Source organism: Cervus canadensis, chromosome 16 (genome assembly GCF_019320065.1).
Source record: "Cervus canadensis isolate Bull #8, Minnesota chromosome 16, ASM1932006v1, whole genome shotgun sequence".
Taxonomy (NCBI): Eukaryota; Metazoa; Chordata; class Mammalia; order Artiodactyla; family Cervidae; genus Cervus; species Cervus canadensis.
Genome location: NC_057401.1, coordinates 3575032 through 3594653, shown reverse-complemented (window position 1 = coordinate 3594653; position 19622 = coordinate 3575032). Strand labels below are relative to the sequence as shown.

General features: G+C 51.9%; 1 protein-coding gene across 3 annotated transcripts in view; it reads left to right on the top strand.

Moving 5' to 3' along the window:
- The window catches only part of STK10 (serine/threonine kinase 10), a 140461-nt gene that overhangs the window by 77088 nt on the left and 43751 nt on the right, over positions 1-19622 (top strand). For all 3 annotated transcript variants that reach the window (XM_043488974.1, XM_043488973.1, XM_043488975.1), the window contains exons 4-7: positions 2121-2270; positions 15745-15817; positions 16751-16945; positions 17518-17599. In XM_043488974.1, coding sequence (XP_043344909.1) covers positions 2121-2270; positions 15745-15817; positions 16751-16945; positions 17518-17599 — 500 coding nt within the window. The remainder of the gene's footprint in view (positions 1-2120; positions 2271-15744; positions 15818-16750; positions 16946-17517; positions 17600-19622) is intronic.

The window sequence follows — 19622 nt, the reverse complement described above, 5'->3', positions numbered from 1 at the left end:
ACCAATAATCTCAGATATGCAGATGACACCACCCTTATGGCAGAAAGTGAAGAGGAACTAAAGAGCATGTTGATGAAAGTGAAAGAGGAGAGTGAAAAAGTTGACTTAAATCTCAACATTCAGAAAACTAAGATCATGGCATCCAGTCCCATCACTTCATGGCAAATAGATGGGGAAACAATAGAAACAGTGACTTTATTTTGGGGGGCTCCAAAATCACTGTAGATGGTGACTGCAGCCATGAAATTAAAAGACGCTTGCTCCTTGGAAGAAAAGCTATGACCAACTATTAAAAAGCAGAGACATTACTTTGCCAACAAAGGTCTGTCTAGTCAAAGCTATGGTTTTTCCAGTAGTCATATATGGACATGAGAGTTGGACTATAAAGAAAGCTGAGTGCCGAAGAATTGATACTTTTGAAGTATGGTATTGGAGAAGACTCTTAGAGTCCCTTGGACTGCAAGGAGATCCAACCAGTCCATCCTAAAGGAGATCAGTCCTGAATATTCTTTGGAAGGACTAATGTTGAAGCTGAAACTCCCAATACTTTGGCCACCTGATGCGAAGAGCTGACTCATTGGAAAAGACCCCGATGCTGGGAAAGATTGAAGGCAGGAGGAGAAGGGGTGAAAGAGAATGAGATGGTTGGATGGCATCACCAGCTCGATGGACTTGAGTTTGAGCAAAGCTTTGGGAGTTGGTGATGAACATGGAAGCCTGGCATGCTGCAGTCCATGGGGTCGCAAAGGGTCGAACTCAGTTGAGCGACTGAACTGAATTGCCCTGGTGGTCCAGCAGTGTAGACTCCAGGCTTCCAATGCAGAAGCCTGGGTTTCTATGATCCCACTTGCCCCTTGACATGCCCAAAAAATTGAAAAAAGAAATAAATAGTCATGATGGCTAACAGAGCAATGAGCATGGGATGTCACCCTTGACTCTTCTCAAGCCCTTCCTCCCACTGCACCCTCTAGGTCACACACCCTGTCATTCCCACCTCCCTGACCCAAGTCCAGAATTCTTCCTCTGTGAAGCCTTGGCCACCACGTAGCCCTTCTGGACCACCGTCTGGCTGCCTGCTAAGCCCCTTACCAACTCTTGTTCCTCTGCAAATTCTTCACTTGCTGTGCCAGGAGGAATTTTTAATGCAAAGCTCGGGTTGTATCTCTGTCTTACTCAGAACCTCTCCTGGACTGCCCATTGCGTTTCAAAGAAAACGCAGCCTCCACATCTCCTGCTGACCTGTAGCGTCCACTTCTCCGTGCGGGGAGGGGAGGGTCCTTTGCACTTGCTGTCCCCCTGCAGGAACACTCTTGTTTGGCTCCCCACCTGCTCAGAGAAGACAGCCCTGCCATCTCCCAGTGGACACTGTGTTGTATGTAGAGAGTGTGTGTGTGTGTTGTGTATGTATGTGCGTGCGTGTGCATCCACGGCCCCAGCTAACGCCCCAGAGGCTTTTGGCGATGGCCCCTCTCCTCCCGTGTCTCGTGCCCCACCAGCACCAGCTCCTGTCGCCTCCAGGCCGTTCCTTTGGTTGGTTCCTGGAATGCCCTGGTGCCAGCTTTTCTCCTCTCACACATCTGTTCTTGCTTCAGCACACAGCGTGAATGCCTCTTCCTCTGGGGAGCCTCCTGATTCCCCAGGCAGAAGGGGTTGCTGCCCTCCCTTGCCCCCAGGCCCACTGTGTTCCCAGCATTGCTCGTCATTTCCATGCCTCTCTGAGACCCTGCACCCAGCGTGGAGCCTCACACTCAGGACCTGCTCACGGAACGGATCTCTGCCCCTCAGAGGGGTTGTGTTTGCTAACCTGAGCTCTGAAGCCCAGCTGGCTGTTTTCAGTCTCAGATCTGTGACCCCTCCTGTGTGACCTTGAGCAAGTGCCTTGACTTCTCTGAGCATCAGTCCCCTCACCTGTGAGATGGCGTAAGAGCTGTGTCTGTCCGCAGGTTTACCGTGAGCCCAAAGCAGGTAACACGGAAAGTGCTCGGAAGTGTACGTGGTGTACAGTAGGGGCTCAAAGCACGTTGGTGGCTGGTGTATTTCTTGTACCTTGCAGGAGCCTGGCTTGAAGTTGCCTGCATTGAACGCTTGCTAAACTGACATGTTCTCCTCTCTGTTTCCAGAGCTGGACAGAGGCCTCACTGAGCCCCAGATTCAGGTGGTTTGCCGCCAGATGCTCGAAGCCCTCACCTTCCTGCACGGCAAGAAGATCATCCACCGGGATCTGAAAGCCGGCAATGTGCTCATGACCCTCGAGGGGGACATCCGGCTGGGTAAGGGGCGTCTCGGGCGAGGTGGGAAGGCAGAGCCCCACACCGCCCAGCTGAGGTTTTGGCCCAGCCTCTGCGGACAGGAGGGAGCGTGAGTCCGCACTCCCATGGGATGCTGAGGTCCTTCCGGGTCTGTCCCTGTCCACCGGGGCACGGTTCCCATCGTGGCTGCATCTCCCCAGGATTCTCAGCTGAGGGAGAGTTTATCCCCCAGGGACATTGGCAGTGTCTGGAGACATCTCTGATTGTCACAGCTGGGCATGGGGAGAGACCCCTGGAGCCTGGTCTGTAGAGGTGATGGTTGCCCAACACCTGTAGCACACACAGCCCCTCACTGCCAACAGTGATCTCGTCCCCAGGCTGGCGGTGCATCAAGGGGGCAGTGGTCCCACCCCTTTGGCTCTTGCTTCCGATAGATAGAATTTGAGGGAAAGTGACAGATGGAGGTCCATTTGCAGGTGGAAAACTACCTCAGGGGCATATATCGAAACCTTATTTTTTTTCATTACGACTCCCCTCTCCTTGTTTTTTTTCCCTAACTGTGGTAAAATATACATAGGGTTACCAGATGACACAGCAGTAAAGAATCCGCCTGCCAAGGCAGGAGACGTGGGCTCGACCCCTGGGTCAGGAAAATCCCCTGGTGGAGGAAATGGCAACCCACACCAGTACTTTTGCCTGGAAAATCCCATGGACAGAGGAGCCTGGCGGGCTACAGTCCATGGGGTCACACAGAGTTGGACCCCACTGAACAACTGAGCGCACACACAGAATATACATAACATAAAATTTGTCATCTTAGCTGTTTGTCAGTGTCTAGTTCAGGGGCATGAAACGCACTCACACTGCTGCGCGGCCGTCACCATCATGCATCTCCGGGACTTTGTCATCTGCCCGAACTGTGCCCATCACAGCGTCCCTCCCTCCTCTCTGACCCGGGCTCAGGGCACCCACCGTTCTCCTCCAGGTCTCTCTGAATACGACTGCTCTACAAGTGTGATCACTTGTGTGTTCGTGACTGGCTTATTTCTCTTAGCACAATGTCCTCAAGGTCCATCCATGAGGTAGCCTGTGTCAGAACTTCTTTTTATTTTTGATAAGTTTTTAAACCAAAATAACACATGTCTGTGTCCTCTGCTTTTACCAACTCCTTTCCCTGTCCCCACCCCCCGAGACAATAGCTTTTAACTCTTCTTGCATCTACTCCTTCATTGTTATATAAATGCCTATAATGCTATTTTTTAAAGTAATGATTTTTGTTGTTTGATGAAAAAGCTATGTATGTTTGTTATAGAAAATTCACATAGTATAGGAGGGTTTAAAGGGAACGTCAGCAAGTGCCTGCAGTCTCATCCTCCAGACCTCGGCCCTGAGGGTCATCCCAGATACCTCTGCCTGCATCTTTGTCCGTAGAAGGATGTGCAGATAGAGAGGATTTAGGGGGTGATATTAACCATAGAGAGATGGTAATCTCTTGTTAATCGTTTGACTACATTCAACTCTACTTTCTACTAGCATCCTCCTCTGATATTAAATAGTTCATTCATCTGCACCCGCTCCTCAGCGCTGACCTTCCAGCACAGAAGTGTCATCATGTGTGGTTTCTCTAGCAGCGCCCCCGTCTCCGTCTGTCTTCGTTTTTGGCTGTGCTGGGTCTTAGTTGTGGCACACGGATCTTTGTTGCGGTGTGTGGGCTCCTCTCTGGTTGGCTTGCACAGGCCACAGGGCGTGCAACTCAGTAGTTGGAGTGCTCCGGCTTAGTTGCCCTGGGTTATATGAAATCTTAGTTCCCTGACTAGGGTTTGAACTCATGTTCCCTGCAGTGGAAGGCAGATTCTTAATCACTGGACCACCAGGGAAGTCCCTCCCTTCGTTTCTTTAAGGAACAATTTAATTACATCCACAAGACATTGCACCACCACTGAGCCCCTGTGATAGAGACCGCAGCAATAATCAGGAGCATTGGCGCAGAGACAGTACGGCTCCTCCGTCCCCTCTTTGAGGACTCTGAAGCTCAGAGACGGAGGGCCTGCCGCAGACCTGCTGAGGAGAGCCAGGGCCGAGCCCAGGCCACTGCTCACCTCCCAGCTCCCCCACCTCCGAGAGTGCCAGGAGCCGACAGCTGAAGGTCTTACATGAGTGATGCAAGACCAGTGGGTTCTCAGAATTCTGAGTCTCAGCTTGCTGTGTACATCCCGTGGGGTTTCTGTTTGTGGAGGGGCTGAAGAACCTGCATTTCTAATAAGCTCCCAGCTGATGCTGCAGATCCGAGGGACCACACTTTGAGAACCACAGCTCTGCACCCTCAGGAACCAAAGCCTGAGGTGGCAGCATCAACAACATTGCCTGGGAGCTTGTTAGAAGTGCTCTGTCCCCCAGAGGGTGGGGTTGGTGCTGTCTTGAAGTGAGCCGTGTGAGAAGGCTTCTATACCCAGGCATGAGCGAGGCCACAGCCCGTTCTGTTCCTGAAGACAAGGCTCCCTGGGACCCCAAGACCCAGCCCCCATCTGCTGTGGCTGTGTTTCCTCCTGTTTGAGCCTCTTAGCTGGAGAGGTTAAGAGCTTGCCCCCGGGAGCCTGAGAACGTCTGTGTGCTTAGTCACTCAGTCATGTCCAACACTTTGCAACCCCTTGGACTGCCCGCCAGGCTCCTCTGTCCATGGGATTCTCCAGGTGAGAATACTGGGGTGCGTTGCCATGCCGTCCTCCAGGGAGCCTTCCCGACCCAGGGATCGAATCCAGGTCTCCCGCATTGCAGGCGAGTTCTTTACTGTCTGAGCCGCCAGGGAAGCCCAGGGAGCCTAAGAGACCTGGGTTCAGATCCCACCAGCTCTTTGACCCTGGATATACATGTCACCTCACCTGCTGCCTTTCGACTTTCTCATCTGTATAACTGGAGGGACAGGGAAGGCTCATCCAGAGCTTTGTGATATTGTTTATAAGAAGATACATAGAGTAAGCTCTCCAGAAAAGCCAGCCGTGATTACTGTTGTTTTGTTAAGTGTCTGGTGTGTGCCAAGCCCTGTCCTGTGCTGGGCTCTGGGGACAGCAGGACAGAGACCCCAATCCTCCTCCTTCAGGGTTCCCAGGCCGGTGGGGAGACACGGGAGCGTCGGGCCTGCGGAAGGAGCCGGTGCTGGGGTGGGGTGTACAGGGAAGGGTAGTTTGTTCCCCCAGCTGGGCCTGAGGGTGGGTGTTTAGAAGACACTCGGTGAGAGGATAGTTTGAGCTGAGTTGTGAAAAGGCAGGTGGGTACTTGCCAGGTAAGTCAGCTTGGGCAGAGACGTCTAGCCTTGTGGGCAGAGGCACTGAGTAAGGCCCAGTAGGGTATTCTGGGGGGAGTGATAGTAAAAATAATAACACATATATGTTGGGTCTGTGAAGGATCATCTAGATCCCAGCCAGTAGACAAAGTACTTTCTAGATGTTATCTCATTTACTCAGCACTCCAGTGGACACTTGGGAGAGGGGAGGGGACTGTATCCATCATGGTGTGGCACCAAAGCCCATACTAGCGTGGGATGCTCAGGATTGGTCCATGGAGGGGAGAAGCAGCAGAGTTTGGACTCGGGTCCCTCTGGCTCCAGCTCTGTCAAAGGTGGAGGGAAGGCGGGGAAGGGCCATGTTAAGCAGAGTCTTGGGATAGGAGAGTCTCATGTGCCCTGGGGAATTCAAGGCAAAGCTTCAGCTCAGTCTTCAAGAACATGTCAGACAGAGAAGGCAGGACCCAGAGAACCTGGGTCTGCAGCAGCCCGAGAGGCTCGTCAGCAGGGAAGCTCAGGGTGGAGACAGCAGGCTAGGATGTGCTCAGTGGGGTCTCATTTCCCATGCTGTTTCCCCTGCCACGACCCCGCAGTCCGGGGGTGGGGGCACTGACTTAGCGAGCAGACTCCAGAATCCCACCTGGAACCCAGCAGAGATGGGGCGGAAGCAGATGGGGGCATCAGCTTTCCCAGTGACTTGGCAGATGCTGTTGAGAAAACCAGGAAGCCAGCTAAGGAGGAAGAACAGTTCAGGGAGAGTTGAATGTGCGAGTATTTACACAGTTACCGCTGGGCCCTGGGAGCTATGGTGTGGTCGCCTGCTAAGACCTAATATTCTGTTTTGGAAAATCATCTTTCCCCCTGGGGCCTGGAATCTGCAGCCTGGCAAGAAGTGGAGGAAGCTTGGGAGGTGGGGTGGCAGTCTGTCTGCCTCTTCCTAGGTCCCTGGGACTTTCTGGGGCCCCTGGAGGCACCCCCACCCCCCTGCATGACCTTATGCAACCCAAGGCTGCGTTAGAGAATTGCTCAGCAGCTCTATCTCCCAGGCAAGGATGTCGCCTCACTGGAGACACTGTTTGTGCTTCTCAACGGAATGGGAATAAATGGAAAGCAGCACAGTGAACTGAACAAAGTGTGGGCCCTAGACACAGACAAGCCTGGTTCAGATCCTGATTCTGCCACTTCTGAGCTGAATAAGCACATTTAACCATTCAGGCCTCAGTCTTTTCATCTGTGCAATGGGTGTAACAACAGAATCTCCCTGCAGCGTTGTTGTGACCTGTGAGCTAAAGCACAGAGTGACTATCACAGGGAAGCTAAGGGTTCTGTTCCTCTTGCTGCTAGGCATTTGGTTTCTTCCTCGTGTTAAGTGTTTACTTCTGTCTAGGATTTCAAACTTCCTCTGAGATTCACGGGAGAGTTGCCAAGCAGGCAGGCATTCCAGCTCTGGGTGGGTGTGAAGAAGTTCTCCCTGGCTGGTGGGGATCCAATTTGTGCAGAGAGAGAAAGGAAGAGTGCCTGTTCTCCGAGACAGTTGGGATATAAAGTGGGGTAAGGACTCTGAGGTCCAGAGATCCGTGTTCTTGTCTGAAATCTGTCCTCGGCCTTGTCCTTGGCCTTTTGAACTATAGTGTCAGACAGAGTGGGCTAATAGTTCTTACCTTATGAATTGGTATGATGATTTAATGAGACACTACATGCAAACCATCTATAGGTGCCCAGCCCATCAGAGAGGCTTGTCATACGTTGAGTTTTTTCCTGGGCTGAGGAATGACTCAGTGTTGTTGTGAGGAGAAATAGTCTTCATTCTCCAGAGAATTCCTGTTCCTCTCCCCAGAGGTGCTTCTCTGAAGATGGGTGGGGAATTTCACAACTTTCTGGGTCTTTCAAGTTCCAAGATGAGGTCTGAACTGCCCTAAAAATCAAAGTGCCTGACACAGAGCCTGACGCATCGTAGGTGCTCAGTAAGTAGTAGAATCTAGCATTGCCATTACTTTAGCAGCTTACGACACTGCAGGATCCCTAATTCCCCAGAACCCCCTGATATGCAGGAGCCCTAGCAGGTGGGCCTGGCAGAAACCAGTCACCTGCCTCTCACCCCCACCTGGACCCTAACCCAAAATCCCTTTTTGCTGCTGCCAGCAGGCTGGAGTCCTGGTTCCTTTATGATGGCTTCCAGGCGCTGAGCCAGTGTTTAATATGTAACTCACTGAGCCCTCACAGACTACTGCTAACATTCTTCAGAGGAAGGATCTGGCACCTAGAGAGTTTAATTAACTTACCCAGGGTCGCAAAGCTAGTCTGAGGAACAACTGGCTTCAGAGCCCAAGTGTTTAACCACCACCCTCTTTAGACTCGTTTGGTGGCAGATGATAGAAGCTGGTCTCATGTGACTTAAGGCAGACAGGATAATGTGTGTATAGGGTATACGGAACCCTGTTGGGACAGATACGAGTGGTATATTTGCAGCTGGAAGATGTGCAGTTGGACCCTGGAAAACAGTGCTGCCCTGAGTGTCTCTGGTTTCTGCCTTTCTGAGCATGTTGGTTAGGCTCTCAGTGCAAGCCCTCACACACGGCTCTGGCTAAGTGTTCACTTTTCCCAGCATCACCTCCTGCAGGGTGAGCTGAGCCATAGCATTTCACATCTCAGAGTCAGTAATCCCAGTGAAGAGCTCTGATGGGCCCAGCGTGGCTCAGATGCAGATTCCCGGTCCAATTGAGGAGGCCTAGCAAGCAGGCTTCTTTGATTGGCCCAGCTTGTAGTCACTCTTTGTAGAATGGGGCCGGCATATGTATCAATGTGACAGTCCCCCTTGCCATCACGGAACAGTGTGGTTGTGGGTGGGGGAGATGGTTTTCCAGAAGGAGAAAAGATTTGGAGTTGCCAGAAAAACAGCTGCTGTCTACTCTAGACTGGAACAGCTTGTGGGAGTAACAGCAACCCAGAAGAGGGAGTGAGTGAGGTGGATGTGGATGGAAAACAAGAACAAAGGACTGAATTTGCAACTGGCTTGAGAAAGAGACATGACTAGAAAAATGAAGAGTTATGGGAGAGGAGAGAGGATGAAGGCAGTGGGAGTGGGGGGCCGAAGACAGAGGGCAGTAAGTAGGAACACAAAGCCCTTACTCGGGGTCCCCCTGTATCTGTTGCCTGAAAAACAAAACAAAAATGGAAATAGAAAAATAGAGCAGTTCTTTCGGTCTTACAGTTGGCTGTATAATAGGACCCCATTGGACTTTTCCTGGTGGTACAGTGGATGAGACACAGGACACAGGTTCGATCCCTGGTCTGGGAAGATTCCACAGGCCAAGGGACAACCAAGCCTGCGAGTCCCAACTGAGCCCACGTGCCGCGCCTGCTGAGGCTTCGTGCCTCGAGCCTGTGCTCTGCAGTGAGAGAAGCCTGGGCATCATGACGAAGAGTGAGTGCCGCAACTAGTGCATGGCAGCGAAGACCCAATGTAGCCAAAGTTAATTAATTTAAAAAATATGACCCCATTTAAGAGATGAAGAAACTGAGGCTCAGAAGCATGAAATAGTCTCAAATCACCGTAGAATCTTCTCTTTCTGCTTGGTGCTGTTTCCATGATATTCCTAGGAAGACAGATGTCTTATTTATGAGCGAGATTATGGGTTTTGGGTAGAAGTCTCCTTCTTTTGAGCCCAGGCATGCCTCTGCAGCCCTGATCCAGAGGAAGGAGGCCCCTGGGCTCCCAGGGCTGGATGGGTGGAAGCCTTTGATTCTCCCATCCCCACCCCAGTTTCAGCAGGCCCTAAACCCTCAGTGAGGCTTCACTTTTCTGTCTGCACCGTGAGGCCTGTGGCTAGTGTTTGCCCACAGGGTCACTGCCGGCGTTTCGGATGGGACAGTTTTTGCTCAGTAAGGAAGGGCAGCACCCCTTGCTCTTGCTTGCTGAATGGCAGCCGTTCTTCGTTGTGGCAGCCTGACTGCCCCGTTCATTTCCAGATGCTTCATGGGGCATGGGGCACCACCCTGGGTGGAGGCCTGCCAGGAAGGCTCTGACCAAGCTGGACTGTGGACCCCCTGGGCGTGGGGTGGAGGGTCCAGGAGAGGAGGACTGCTGGGCAGCGGTTGGCTTTAGCTGGCCTGGCATTGTCTGGGAAAAGGCTGCTCTTACATTGGATTCTTGTGGTCGCCTGCAGTTAAGGGGACAGATGAGAGATTCTCCTATATAACTGCACACTGCTCACTTCCTCTCTGTACACAGTATGACATGTAACACATTTATACTGTTATATAGTTTTCTGACTATAAAAGTTGTGTGTGCTATTTACACACGTATAGAAAGATACGTACAGTGGTATTCACTGCAACAATGTTAGTAACAGCAAGCAATCAGAAATGATCCAGTTTACTCCAGTAGAGGATTAATTGAATAAGTTATGGTATGTCATACAGTAGAATCTTCTTCAGTTATTGAAAATGAAGTTGTAGAAAATGATAATCTTTTGTTAAGATGTATGTACGTACTGTGAAAGGGAAAAAAACAAGTTGCAAAATAGTATGTTTAATCTGATTTCATTCTTTTAAAAGTAGCAAATACCTGAAAATTTTATATATATATGTATATATATGTGCTTAGCCTTGCTCAGTTGTGTCTGATTCTTTGCCACCCCAAGGACTGCAGCCCACCAGGCTCCTCTGTCCATGGGTTCTCCAGGCAAGAATACTGAAGTGGGTTGCCATTTCTTTCTCCAATGTATATATATACATACACATATATGTATGGGCTTCCCTGATAGCTCAGTGGTAAAGAGTCTGCCTGCGATGCAGGAGGCCCAGGTCCAATCCCTGAGTTGGGAAGATCCTCTGGAGGAGAGCATGACAACCCACTCCAGTATTCTTGCCTGGAGAATTCCATGGACAGAGGAGCCTGGTGGGCTGCAGTCCATAGGATCGCAAAGAGTCAGATGTGACTGAAGCAACTCTACAGCAACATATGTGTGTGTGTACATACACACACACATACTTATAAAATTTTTTATGGTTTTATTTACATATGTGATTTTTATTTATATCAATAAGCCTAGAGCTAGATGCAACAATTTCATAAGTGTTTATCACTGCCAGGATTATGGACACTTTTTATTCTGTAAATGTCTGAATTTTTGATAATCAGCCTTGCCTTGGTAATAAGTAAATATATTTATGCATGACTGTATAGGCAGATATAGTCCTCCAGACAGTTAGGAATGAGGTCCGTTTTTATGCGCCTGTGTGTGTCTGTGAGTCTGTCTGTAATCACTCCTGTAGAGGGCTGCTCAGAAGCAGGGCTGTGGGTGTGCGCCGTGTCAGGCGCTGTTGATACCTGGGGCCAAGTGCCCTTCACGCTGGATGCACCGGTTCACACCCCCCAGCAGAGCGTGAAGTTCTTTCACCACATCCTGGCCCCCACTGGGTTTTACTTAAAAACAAAAACAACCCCCCCCCCAACTTTACCACATGTATTTCAGCTTTCCAAACCATAAAAGCAATGCATATTCTCTATAAAGTGTACACAGTAAAAAATGTAAGGCCACTTCAGTATGCCGCCCCCACCAAAGCCCCACTTCCGGGGAGGTGGTCACGATTAAGTTTGACGTGCAGCCTTCCAGACCGTTTTCTGTGTTCATGAACATCTTCGTGTGTTCACAGTGTACATGTCGTTCTTAAGATATAACTGGAGTCCACACTGTCCATTCCACAGTGTGCATTGGTCTCAGCACTGTGGAGGGAATAGCCTGTTATGGACCAACTTCCAAGTTAACACAAAGGCAGGCACATCCTTTTTACGAACTGCGTGTTACTTCATGGTCTGGGTGAGCCTCAATTTCCTGAACTATCCGCCAATCAGGCTTCAGCAGCAGCTCAGGTTATTTCCAGTTTTTCACTCTTTTGGAATTAATGCTTTAGAAGCTTCCATGTTTGTTTGAAATCTGGTTTGGGGGAGTTATTTCCAGAAATAGAATTATTGTCAAATGTATTTCTTTTTCCATTGTTTGTTTGTTTGTTTTTGGCCACAGCATGCAGGGAGCATGGAGTCTTCTCCCCTGGACTGGTGGGGAAGGCCCTCAGACATATATGTCTTAAAGCCCAGTTTTGTCTTTTTTTTTTCTGTCTCTTCATCTATCTTGTTGTTCGTCTGATAGCCCTGTTGAGTGTTTCACGTGGCAGATGTAGCATCAGGTACAGCTGTGGACAAAGCAGAAATGGCCTCTTTCCTAATGGAAGTGATAGTTTATAGAGTCCCCTGTGCCTGCTGCTTTGTCTGTGATTCTTGGTTTAAAATAGGAGGAGGGGAGAGAGCAGTGCTTTCAACCACAGAGACTGCCTGGTGAAAGTCCCCTTTGAACTGTCCGAGGGCAGCCCCTCCCTGTCGGGGGACATAGCTTATAAACTCCGTCCAGGGAGCAAGCAGCTGGGGCCGCCCCTGGCCCTGCCCAGGGACAGCCCGAGGTTCAAACAGCGGGAGGGGCCGCCCCCCCCACCTCCCCCCGCCTGGCTGGGCCCCAGAAGGGGAAGTAGCAACCACCCAAGAAGCTGGCAGGCGCTTGTTTTAGGGAGGACCCTGGGGACCGACTGTGTGTCATTTTGAAAGTTGGTGGTTTCTGCTTTTCCTCTCCCTTTGGAAGGAACCGGTGGGTGCTGAGATATGGGAGTGGCCAGCTCCGGTGTCCCTCCTGGAAGCCTCGCCCTGGGTCTGAGAGGCAGTCCCTCTTCCCCAAAGGTGTCCTGGGATGGCATGTCAGCCGTTGTTGGTGTTTATAGGGGAACCAGGCCCATGTGGGCGCCCCGTCCGCACCCCTGAGTCCAGAGGGGTGGTGATGTGCCCAGGCCAGCAGGGCAGAGCTGGCCTCTCCCCTGGGTTTCCTGGGTTTCGCATCTCAACCTGGAGCTGCTGCTGCTCCCACCCTGAAAGGCAGCCTCTCTCCAGCCCCGACAGCCTGACTGCCCCGTGAGCACTTTCCTCAGCTGACCGAGTGGCTCTTGTCCAGTTAGCACTGACTAAGGCTCAGAGGCCAGCTGTCCTGACCATTCCCGGGAGGAGGTCTCAGCACAGCCTCGTCCTCGTCCCCGCCTCAGACTCTGGGAGTATACCCCATGGAATATTCACTCTCGTGATGGAGCATTTACCACGAGCGGGGCTTGGAGCTGAGTGCCGGGTGTGTCATTTCACCCTCACTGCAGCCCTACAAAGTGAGTTCTGCAGTCTCAGCCGCTGTGACCGCTGGGGACACAGGCTCAGAGGCTTGGTAACTGTCCTGGCCCCTGCCTGTCTCTCCCCTTATCTAAGACCACCCCTTCCAGCCATGCTGCCTGCCCCTCCGGGGCCCTCCAGCCGGCTTGTTTCCTCTGCCTGGAAATACTTCCCCCTAACCCTTGACCTCCTGTCTAAACTGAGCCGCGCACGCACCCAGCCCTGTCTCTGCCTTACCCCTGCATGGCCCTTCTTATCTCCAGGAGTCCCGTGGTGTGGAGGGCCTGTTTCCACCACTAGAAAAACAGGCCATGAGGGTGAAGGTTTCCTCTCTGTGCCTAGAATAGTGCCTGGCACATAATAGATGTTCAGTTAGTATTTGTTGAATGAATGAATTGCCTGGAAATGAAAAAAAAATTTTTTTATGAATATCTGTTTTTATTTGTGTATTTCGCTGTGGTGCTCTGACAATGAAATAACATCTGTATACCAGAGCACACACACATCAGCAGTGAGATGTAGCTTCTCCTTACCCCACTGCTAGGACACCTAGCTTTTTGTAGGACGCATAAGCATGTAAAATGGCCACACCAAATAATCTTCTGGTTTTTTCCTTAGCTGGACTTCCTGCAGGTCCTCCCTTCCTTGTCTCTCGAGCCTGGCCCCCATCGTCCCATAACGTCACACGTTTGTGAACAGACATAGTTGGTGTTTATGGGATTGCTGGCTGCCTCCGCCACTGAACTTGGGGTTGCCAGAGGGCACGGACTTGGTCTGCTTTCTCCCCCACTGTATCCTCTGCTCCAGCCCGTGGGTGGTTCCAGACGGGGCTTAAGTGAACAGATGAAAGAACCCAGTGCCACACAAGGGGCGAGCCTGGAACCCAGCGCGCTCGCGTTCAGCCGGCCGCTCAGCGCTGCGCCCGCTCCTGGGTTGAAGTTGTGAGTCTGAGTGAAGCTCGGAGCGTGGTTTCCAGACCCGGGTGGCAGCGCTCAGGGCGGCTGTTACAGCTTCAGCAGGTCTCTCGGCACGCTGCTTCCTCCTGAGTTCAGCTTGTGATCAAGGGGAAACGTGGTGCCGGAAGGCTGGGGCACTGCAGAAAATGCCTCTTTGTGGTGCTGGCTTCTTCCCTTAGCAGTGCGTGGTGGTGATGGATGTGTGTAAGGAGAAACTGTATTAATTTATTTTGTTAGTCCTGAAAGTCGAATGCTTTTGTCATGACAAACTTCAGAAATTCAGCAAAGTGGAAGAAACCTCGTCTCTCTGCCCATGGACAACCATTTAAGCAAGCTAGTACATTTTCTCCAATAATTCAAACTGTATTTTTGCTCTGTTTTGGGGAGGTAGGGCATAATTCCAACCATACAATATATTCAGATATGCATCTTCTCCCTTTCCTGTTGAGCCTATATAAATATACCAATAAAATATTTTCGTAGTCTGTTAAACATTGAATATTTCAATATTTGTTGTTTTAGACTTCCCAGATGGCACTAGTGGTAAAGAACCTGCCTGCCTATGCAGGAGACATAAGAGATGTGGGTTTGATCCCTGGGTCGGGAAGATTCCCTAGAGAAGGGCATGGCAACCCACTCCAGTATTCTTGCCTGGAGAATCCCATGGACAGAGGAGCCTGGTGGGTTAGTCCATAGAGTCACACAGAGTTGGACACTATTGAACCAACTTAGCACACATGGTATTTTAAAATTTTAATTTATTTTCCCCTACATTTTTATTCAGATATAATTGACATTCAGCACTATGTCAGTTTAAGATTACATCATAACTATTGGACTTACATACACCATGAAATGATTATCACGATAAATTTAGTGAATATCCATTTGTGTACTTACAAAATAAAAGAAACAATTTTTTCCTTGTGATGAGAACTCTTAGGATTTAGTTCTCTTAGGAGAACTCCATGGACAGAGGAGCCTGGTGGAAATACAGTCCATGGGGTCGCAACAAGTTGGACATGACTGAGCGACTAACATACTTCTTTCTTATTGTTGTTCAGTTGCTCAGTTGTGTCTGACTCTCTGTGAGTCTGCAGCACGCCAGGCTTCCCTGTCCTTCACCATCCCCTAGAGCTTGCTCAAACTCATGTCCGTTAAGTCAGTGATGCCATCCAACCATCTCATCCTCTGTCATCCCTTTCTCCTCCTGCCTTCAATCTTTCCCAGCATCGGAGTCTTTTCTATTGTTTTAGCTCTTCACATCCTAGTTCATCTTTCTTTGTGTGTACATTTGTATATATGATACATAATCTTAAATCTTTTTTAGACAAGACAGAATATATACTGCACATAAGAATTTTTAAAATCACTCTGTGAAAGCTAAGCAATGATGCTTGTTTTTGTCTCTGTTATAATGGCATTTTGGTGAACAATCATTACCCATAATGTTTTTATATTTAAGATTATTTCAGGAAATTCCCTGGTGGTCCAGTGGTTAGGACTCTGCTTTCGTTGCTGAGGTCCTGGGTTCAATCCCTGGTTGGTGAACTAAGATCCCACAAGCTGCAAGGTGCTACCAAAAAGAAGAAAGAAGATTGTTTCATTAAGGTAGACTCCTAGATTTGGATTACTGCACCAGAAGAGTATGGATGTCTTATTTTATTTATTTTTAAGTCTGCACCGTGCAGCATGTGGGATCTTAATTCTCCAACCAGGGATCAAACCCATGTGCCCTGCGTTGGGAGCTCAAAGTCTTAACCACAGGCCCACTAGGGATGTCCCAAGTATGGGTATTTTAGACGTTCTTGCTATTTATTGCCAAACTGCTTTCCTAAAAGCCTCTTCAATTTATATTCTTATTAGCAAGTAGGAAGGTGCATACCTCTATACATTCTTACAGCAGTGGGTGTTATTATTTTTTAATGATCACTAATTTGCTAGACAGAAAATGGCATCTGTTAGTTGATTTGGAACGCGAATCTCTGAGTCCACACCCCAGGGCCGTGGGTGGAGGAATGTCCATCCAGTCCTCTATCTGAGATTCTTGCCTTGCAGCTGACTTCGGTGTGTCTGCCAAGAATCTGAAAACTCTGCAGAAGCGAGATTCCTTCATAGGAACGCCTTACTGGTGAGTCGTGTAGCCTCTGGAAATGGGATGGTGGACTGCCCGTCACACCTCCATGTCCCCTTGGTGACCCCTGGCTGGGCTGGAGGGGGGACGACAGGCAGGGGCTCCTGAGTCAGCCTGCTGGGTCTGAGCCCACATGCCCCCACTTAGTAGCGCTGAGACCTTGGCCATATTACCCAGCTTTTTGGGCCTCAGTTTCCTCATCTGTGAAGTCAGGGGGATAATACTGCCTATGTAATGTGGTATTGTGAGGATTAAATGGGATGGTGCATGTAGAAAGTGCTCCACCAATAAGAACTGACATTCCCTGGAGAATGGTTCTTGATGAATTCAACAAGAGTAGATTGACAGGCAGACCCAGAGTTGGGGGTGGGGCCAGGAAGATGAAGAGTTCAGTTCCTATGCTTATATGAAATCTCCCTAGACCCTTCCAGTCCATTTTGCTTCCTTTTTTTCCAAAAAGAAAAAACCTCTCTGTTTCACACCTAACTGCTTTCTGTTTTACTTCCTTTTCATCATGGAGTTAGGTTCCTTTTTTGCTTGCTTATTACTCACTCTCTCTCCCCCCCTTTTATTCCTCCTTCTCCGTTTCTCTCCCGCCCCTCTGTGATGATGTATTTTCTTCTCCCACCCTCCCGCCCCCGTTCTCCCCGGGTCCCCTCCGCCCTGCCCCCACCCACCCCTTCCCCAGGACCCTGTGTTCTGGATTGCTGCTGCCCTCTTCTGGTAGGAATCGGAGCTGCAGCAGGACTGGGCTGTGAAGCTGCTTGGAAGGCGCCCTTTTGTGAGAAAACCGTCCTAAGGAAGATAGTGGGTGGGAAGGAACGCTCGCCAGGACCTGGGAGCGCCCGCGCTGGTCCTTGACCCTGAGCCTCCGGGAAGCGCCTGTGGAGGCCAGGGTCTTAGCGCTCTGTTGTCCCCTGGTCGGTTCAGGATGGCCCCCGAAGTGGTGATGTGCGAGACCATGAAGGACACCCCATACGACTACAAGGCCGACATCTGGTCGCTGGGCATCACGCTGATTGAGATGGCCCAGATCGAGCCCCCGCACCACGAGCTCAACCCCATGCGGGTCCTGCTCAAGATCGCCAAGTCCGACCCTCCCACACTGCTCTCGCCCTCTAAGTGGTAAGGAGCCAGGAGGCCGGCCTGGGGTGTCTGCAGGGCGGCCAGCGGCCCTGGGTGGCGGGGCACGTGGGGTCGGGGGAGGTGGGGGGCCAGGGCTCTGCTGTCCCCGCTTGGCCCCACAGTTGGGGAGCAGTCAGGCCTGGGGGTCGGTAGGCCTTTTCTGAGCTCCCTGGGCCCTCAGAGCTCCTTCCTCCCTCTCTGCTCTGAGCATCAGCTCTCCCTCCAGGCAGACTGCGGAACCCAAATAAGCTGGACCCCACTGCAGGAATAAGAGCTCTTGCAACCACACGGCACAATGCTGGGCTGGGAGTTGGGGCTCAAACCCCCAGCATGGCTGTGTTCCGCTGCGTGGCCTCGGGCAAGCACCCTCTCTGATTCTGCATCCCCTCTATCAGTGACCAGAAGGACGTCCTGAGGTTGCCTCCGCCGGCCGGCTTATGAAGGCGCCCTTTGTCCTTTGAGGGGCGTGTTTGGGAAGCACACGACTCAGAAGAGTGGAGTCCCTGATGCGGGGGGTCTTCTCGGCTCTTTCCCGCCCTCAGCTCACTGCCCCCACCTGTCTGTCCTCCCAGGTCGGCAGAGTTCCGAGATTTCCTGAAGACGGCTCTGGATAAGAACCCAGAGACACGGCCCAGCGCTGCGCAGCTCCTGGAGGTGAGTGGTTCCCCCTGCCAGGTGGCTGCCCACCTTGACCTGTAAGCTGGGTTCGTCCTCCCCCAGCCCAGGGGGCGTCGTGCACAGCTGTTCAGTCATCAGCCCGTGTGCCCTGAGCAGCTGCTGCCTACCAACCCTCGTTCAGGGAGGGTGAAGGGAGACCAGGATCCTGTCCGGATGGAGCTAAGCTTCTGGGGGGGACAGGCAGCCAATGAGCAGCACAGGGGAAGGGCTGCCCTCCTATAAAAGGAGGACGCGAGGGGCTCTGTGAGCAAACACCCAGAGGAGGCGAGGGAGGCCACACGTGGTGCTTGAGAGTGCAGGTGGAGGCCTGGGGTGGGGACATGATGGGAGCAGCTGGGAGAGCCCGGAGCCCAGGTGCAGGAGCTGGGGTGAGCACAGGGGTGTGGGAGACGAGGTCGGAGCTGTATGGGGTGTGTCCATTCCCAGGCTCAGCGGTTCCCTAAGAGGACTCTGGGTATGAAACATCTAGTCAGTTTCTCCACCGTGACCCTTATAGCAAAAGGACGCAGAGAAAAAGGCGCATGGGGAAAGCCAGGCAGAAGTGCCCAGAGTCCCCTCCCAGTGCAGTCACAGAGGACACACCAAGTTCCCCAGCTGTATGCTCTGGCGACACATGTGAAGTGTTGTTTACCTGGGAAGCATTTTGGAGAACTCGGGGCCTAGGGTTTCGCTGGGAGCTGAGCACGTGGGCAACCTCTGCTGGCACGGACCAGAGTCCCAGGCTGCAGAAGGCTGGGCGGGTGGTCAGCATGGACCCCATCGTTTGCACAGTGCAGACCGGGTCAGCCCCTCTTATCAGTTCACGGTGAGAACCCTCTCCACATCCAGGCTCCCAGGAAAGGGCTGATGGTGGGAGCAGCCTTCCAAAGGAGAGTGGACAAGGTCACGGAGGGTCACATTGGACCTTGGGAGGACGTGGGCTTCACCCTGTTTGGAACAGGGCACCTGTGAGGGTTTGGAGGGAAACACTGTCTGACTTACCCTTACAAAGGTCTCTCTGGCTGTTGGATGTGGCATCTGGGAGACCAGCCAGGGTGACAGGTGACTCAGGGAACATCCCCTTAGCTGGCTGAAGGGCCTTTGGGTGGGGAAGTGGATGGTGGCTTCCTTGAAGCTGTTTGAAATATTGGAGGCAGCTGTGAGCCACGCTTGTGCAGAACCAATGCCTCGGGCCCTGGTGTCCACAGCCGGCAGGGTGAGTGGTGGAGCCTTGGCAGCTGTGTTTGAAAACCTGCATACACCACTCGCCCAGCCGTCTCCGGGTCGCCTGGTCACTGTCCCTGGGGCACCAACACTGCTGGAGAGGGAGAGGAGGTGGGCCTGGGGACGGGCAGGGGCTGGCCCTCCACCCCGCCCTCCACCCTCTGTGGCCGCCTCTGACCGCGGTGGGAGGAGAGGGGCCAGCGCCCCACCGCACCCTGGAGGCTCTCTCCACATTCAGCCGCTTTTTCCCGGTGCGGACGTCCTGTGGGCCAGGCACTGGGGCTGGGCTGGCACTCCGGGCTGTGTGCACAGTGGTGAAGTGTGCGGACTGGGGGTGGGAAGGCCTGGGTTCAGATCGCAGCTCTGCCGCTTCCTGGCTGTGGGGCCCTGCTTGAGGGGCTTCACCCCACCATGACCCTGTTCCCACTCTCAAGTGGGGATAATAGTCAGCCCCCCTCTCCTTACAGGGTCATTGTGAGGGTTAAGTGGAAGATACTGGAAAGTGCTTAGCTAAACTGTGCCATGGTGTGCTCTGACTGTTTGATGCCTTGAGTTAAATTGTTTAAAAGTGGAAAGGAACAGGGATGCAGATTGGGGTTATCTGCTCAGGGTCACGATTGTTCTTGTCGGTTTCTGCCCTGTGTTTGCAGTCACACGGCTGGAGTGACAGAGGCCTCACGTGTTGGGTGGGGAGGCGTTGGGCAGGGACGGTCTGGGCCGGCCAGCGGTGGGGGCGGGGGAGGGCTGCTGTCACTGTCAGATGCGAGAGCTCTGGGCTCCTCGGGCCGATTGTTTC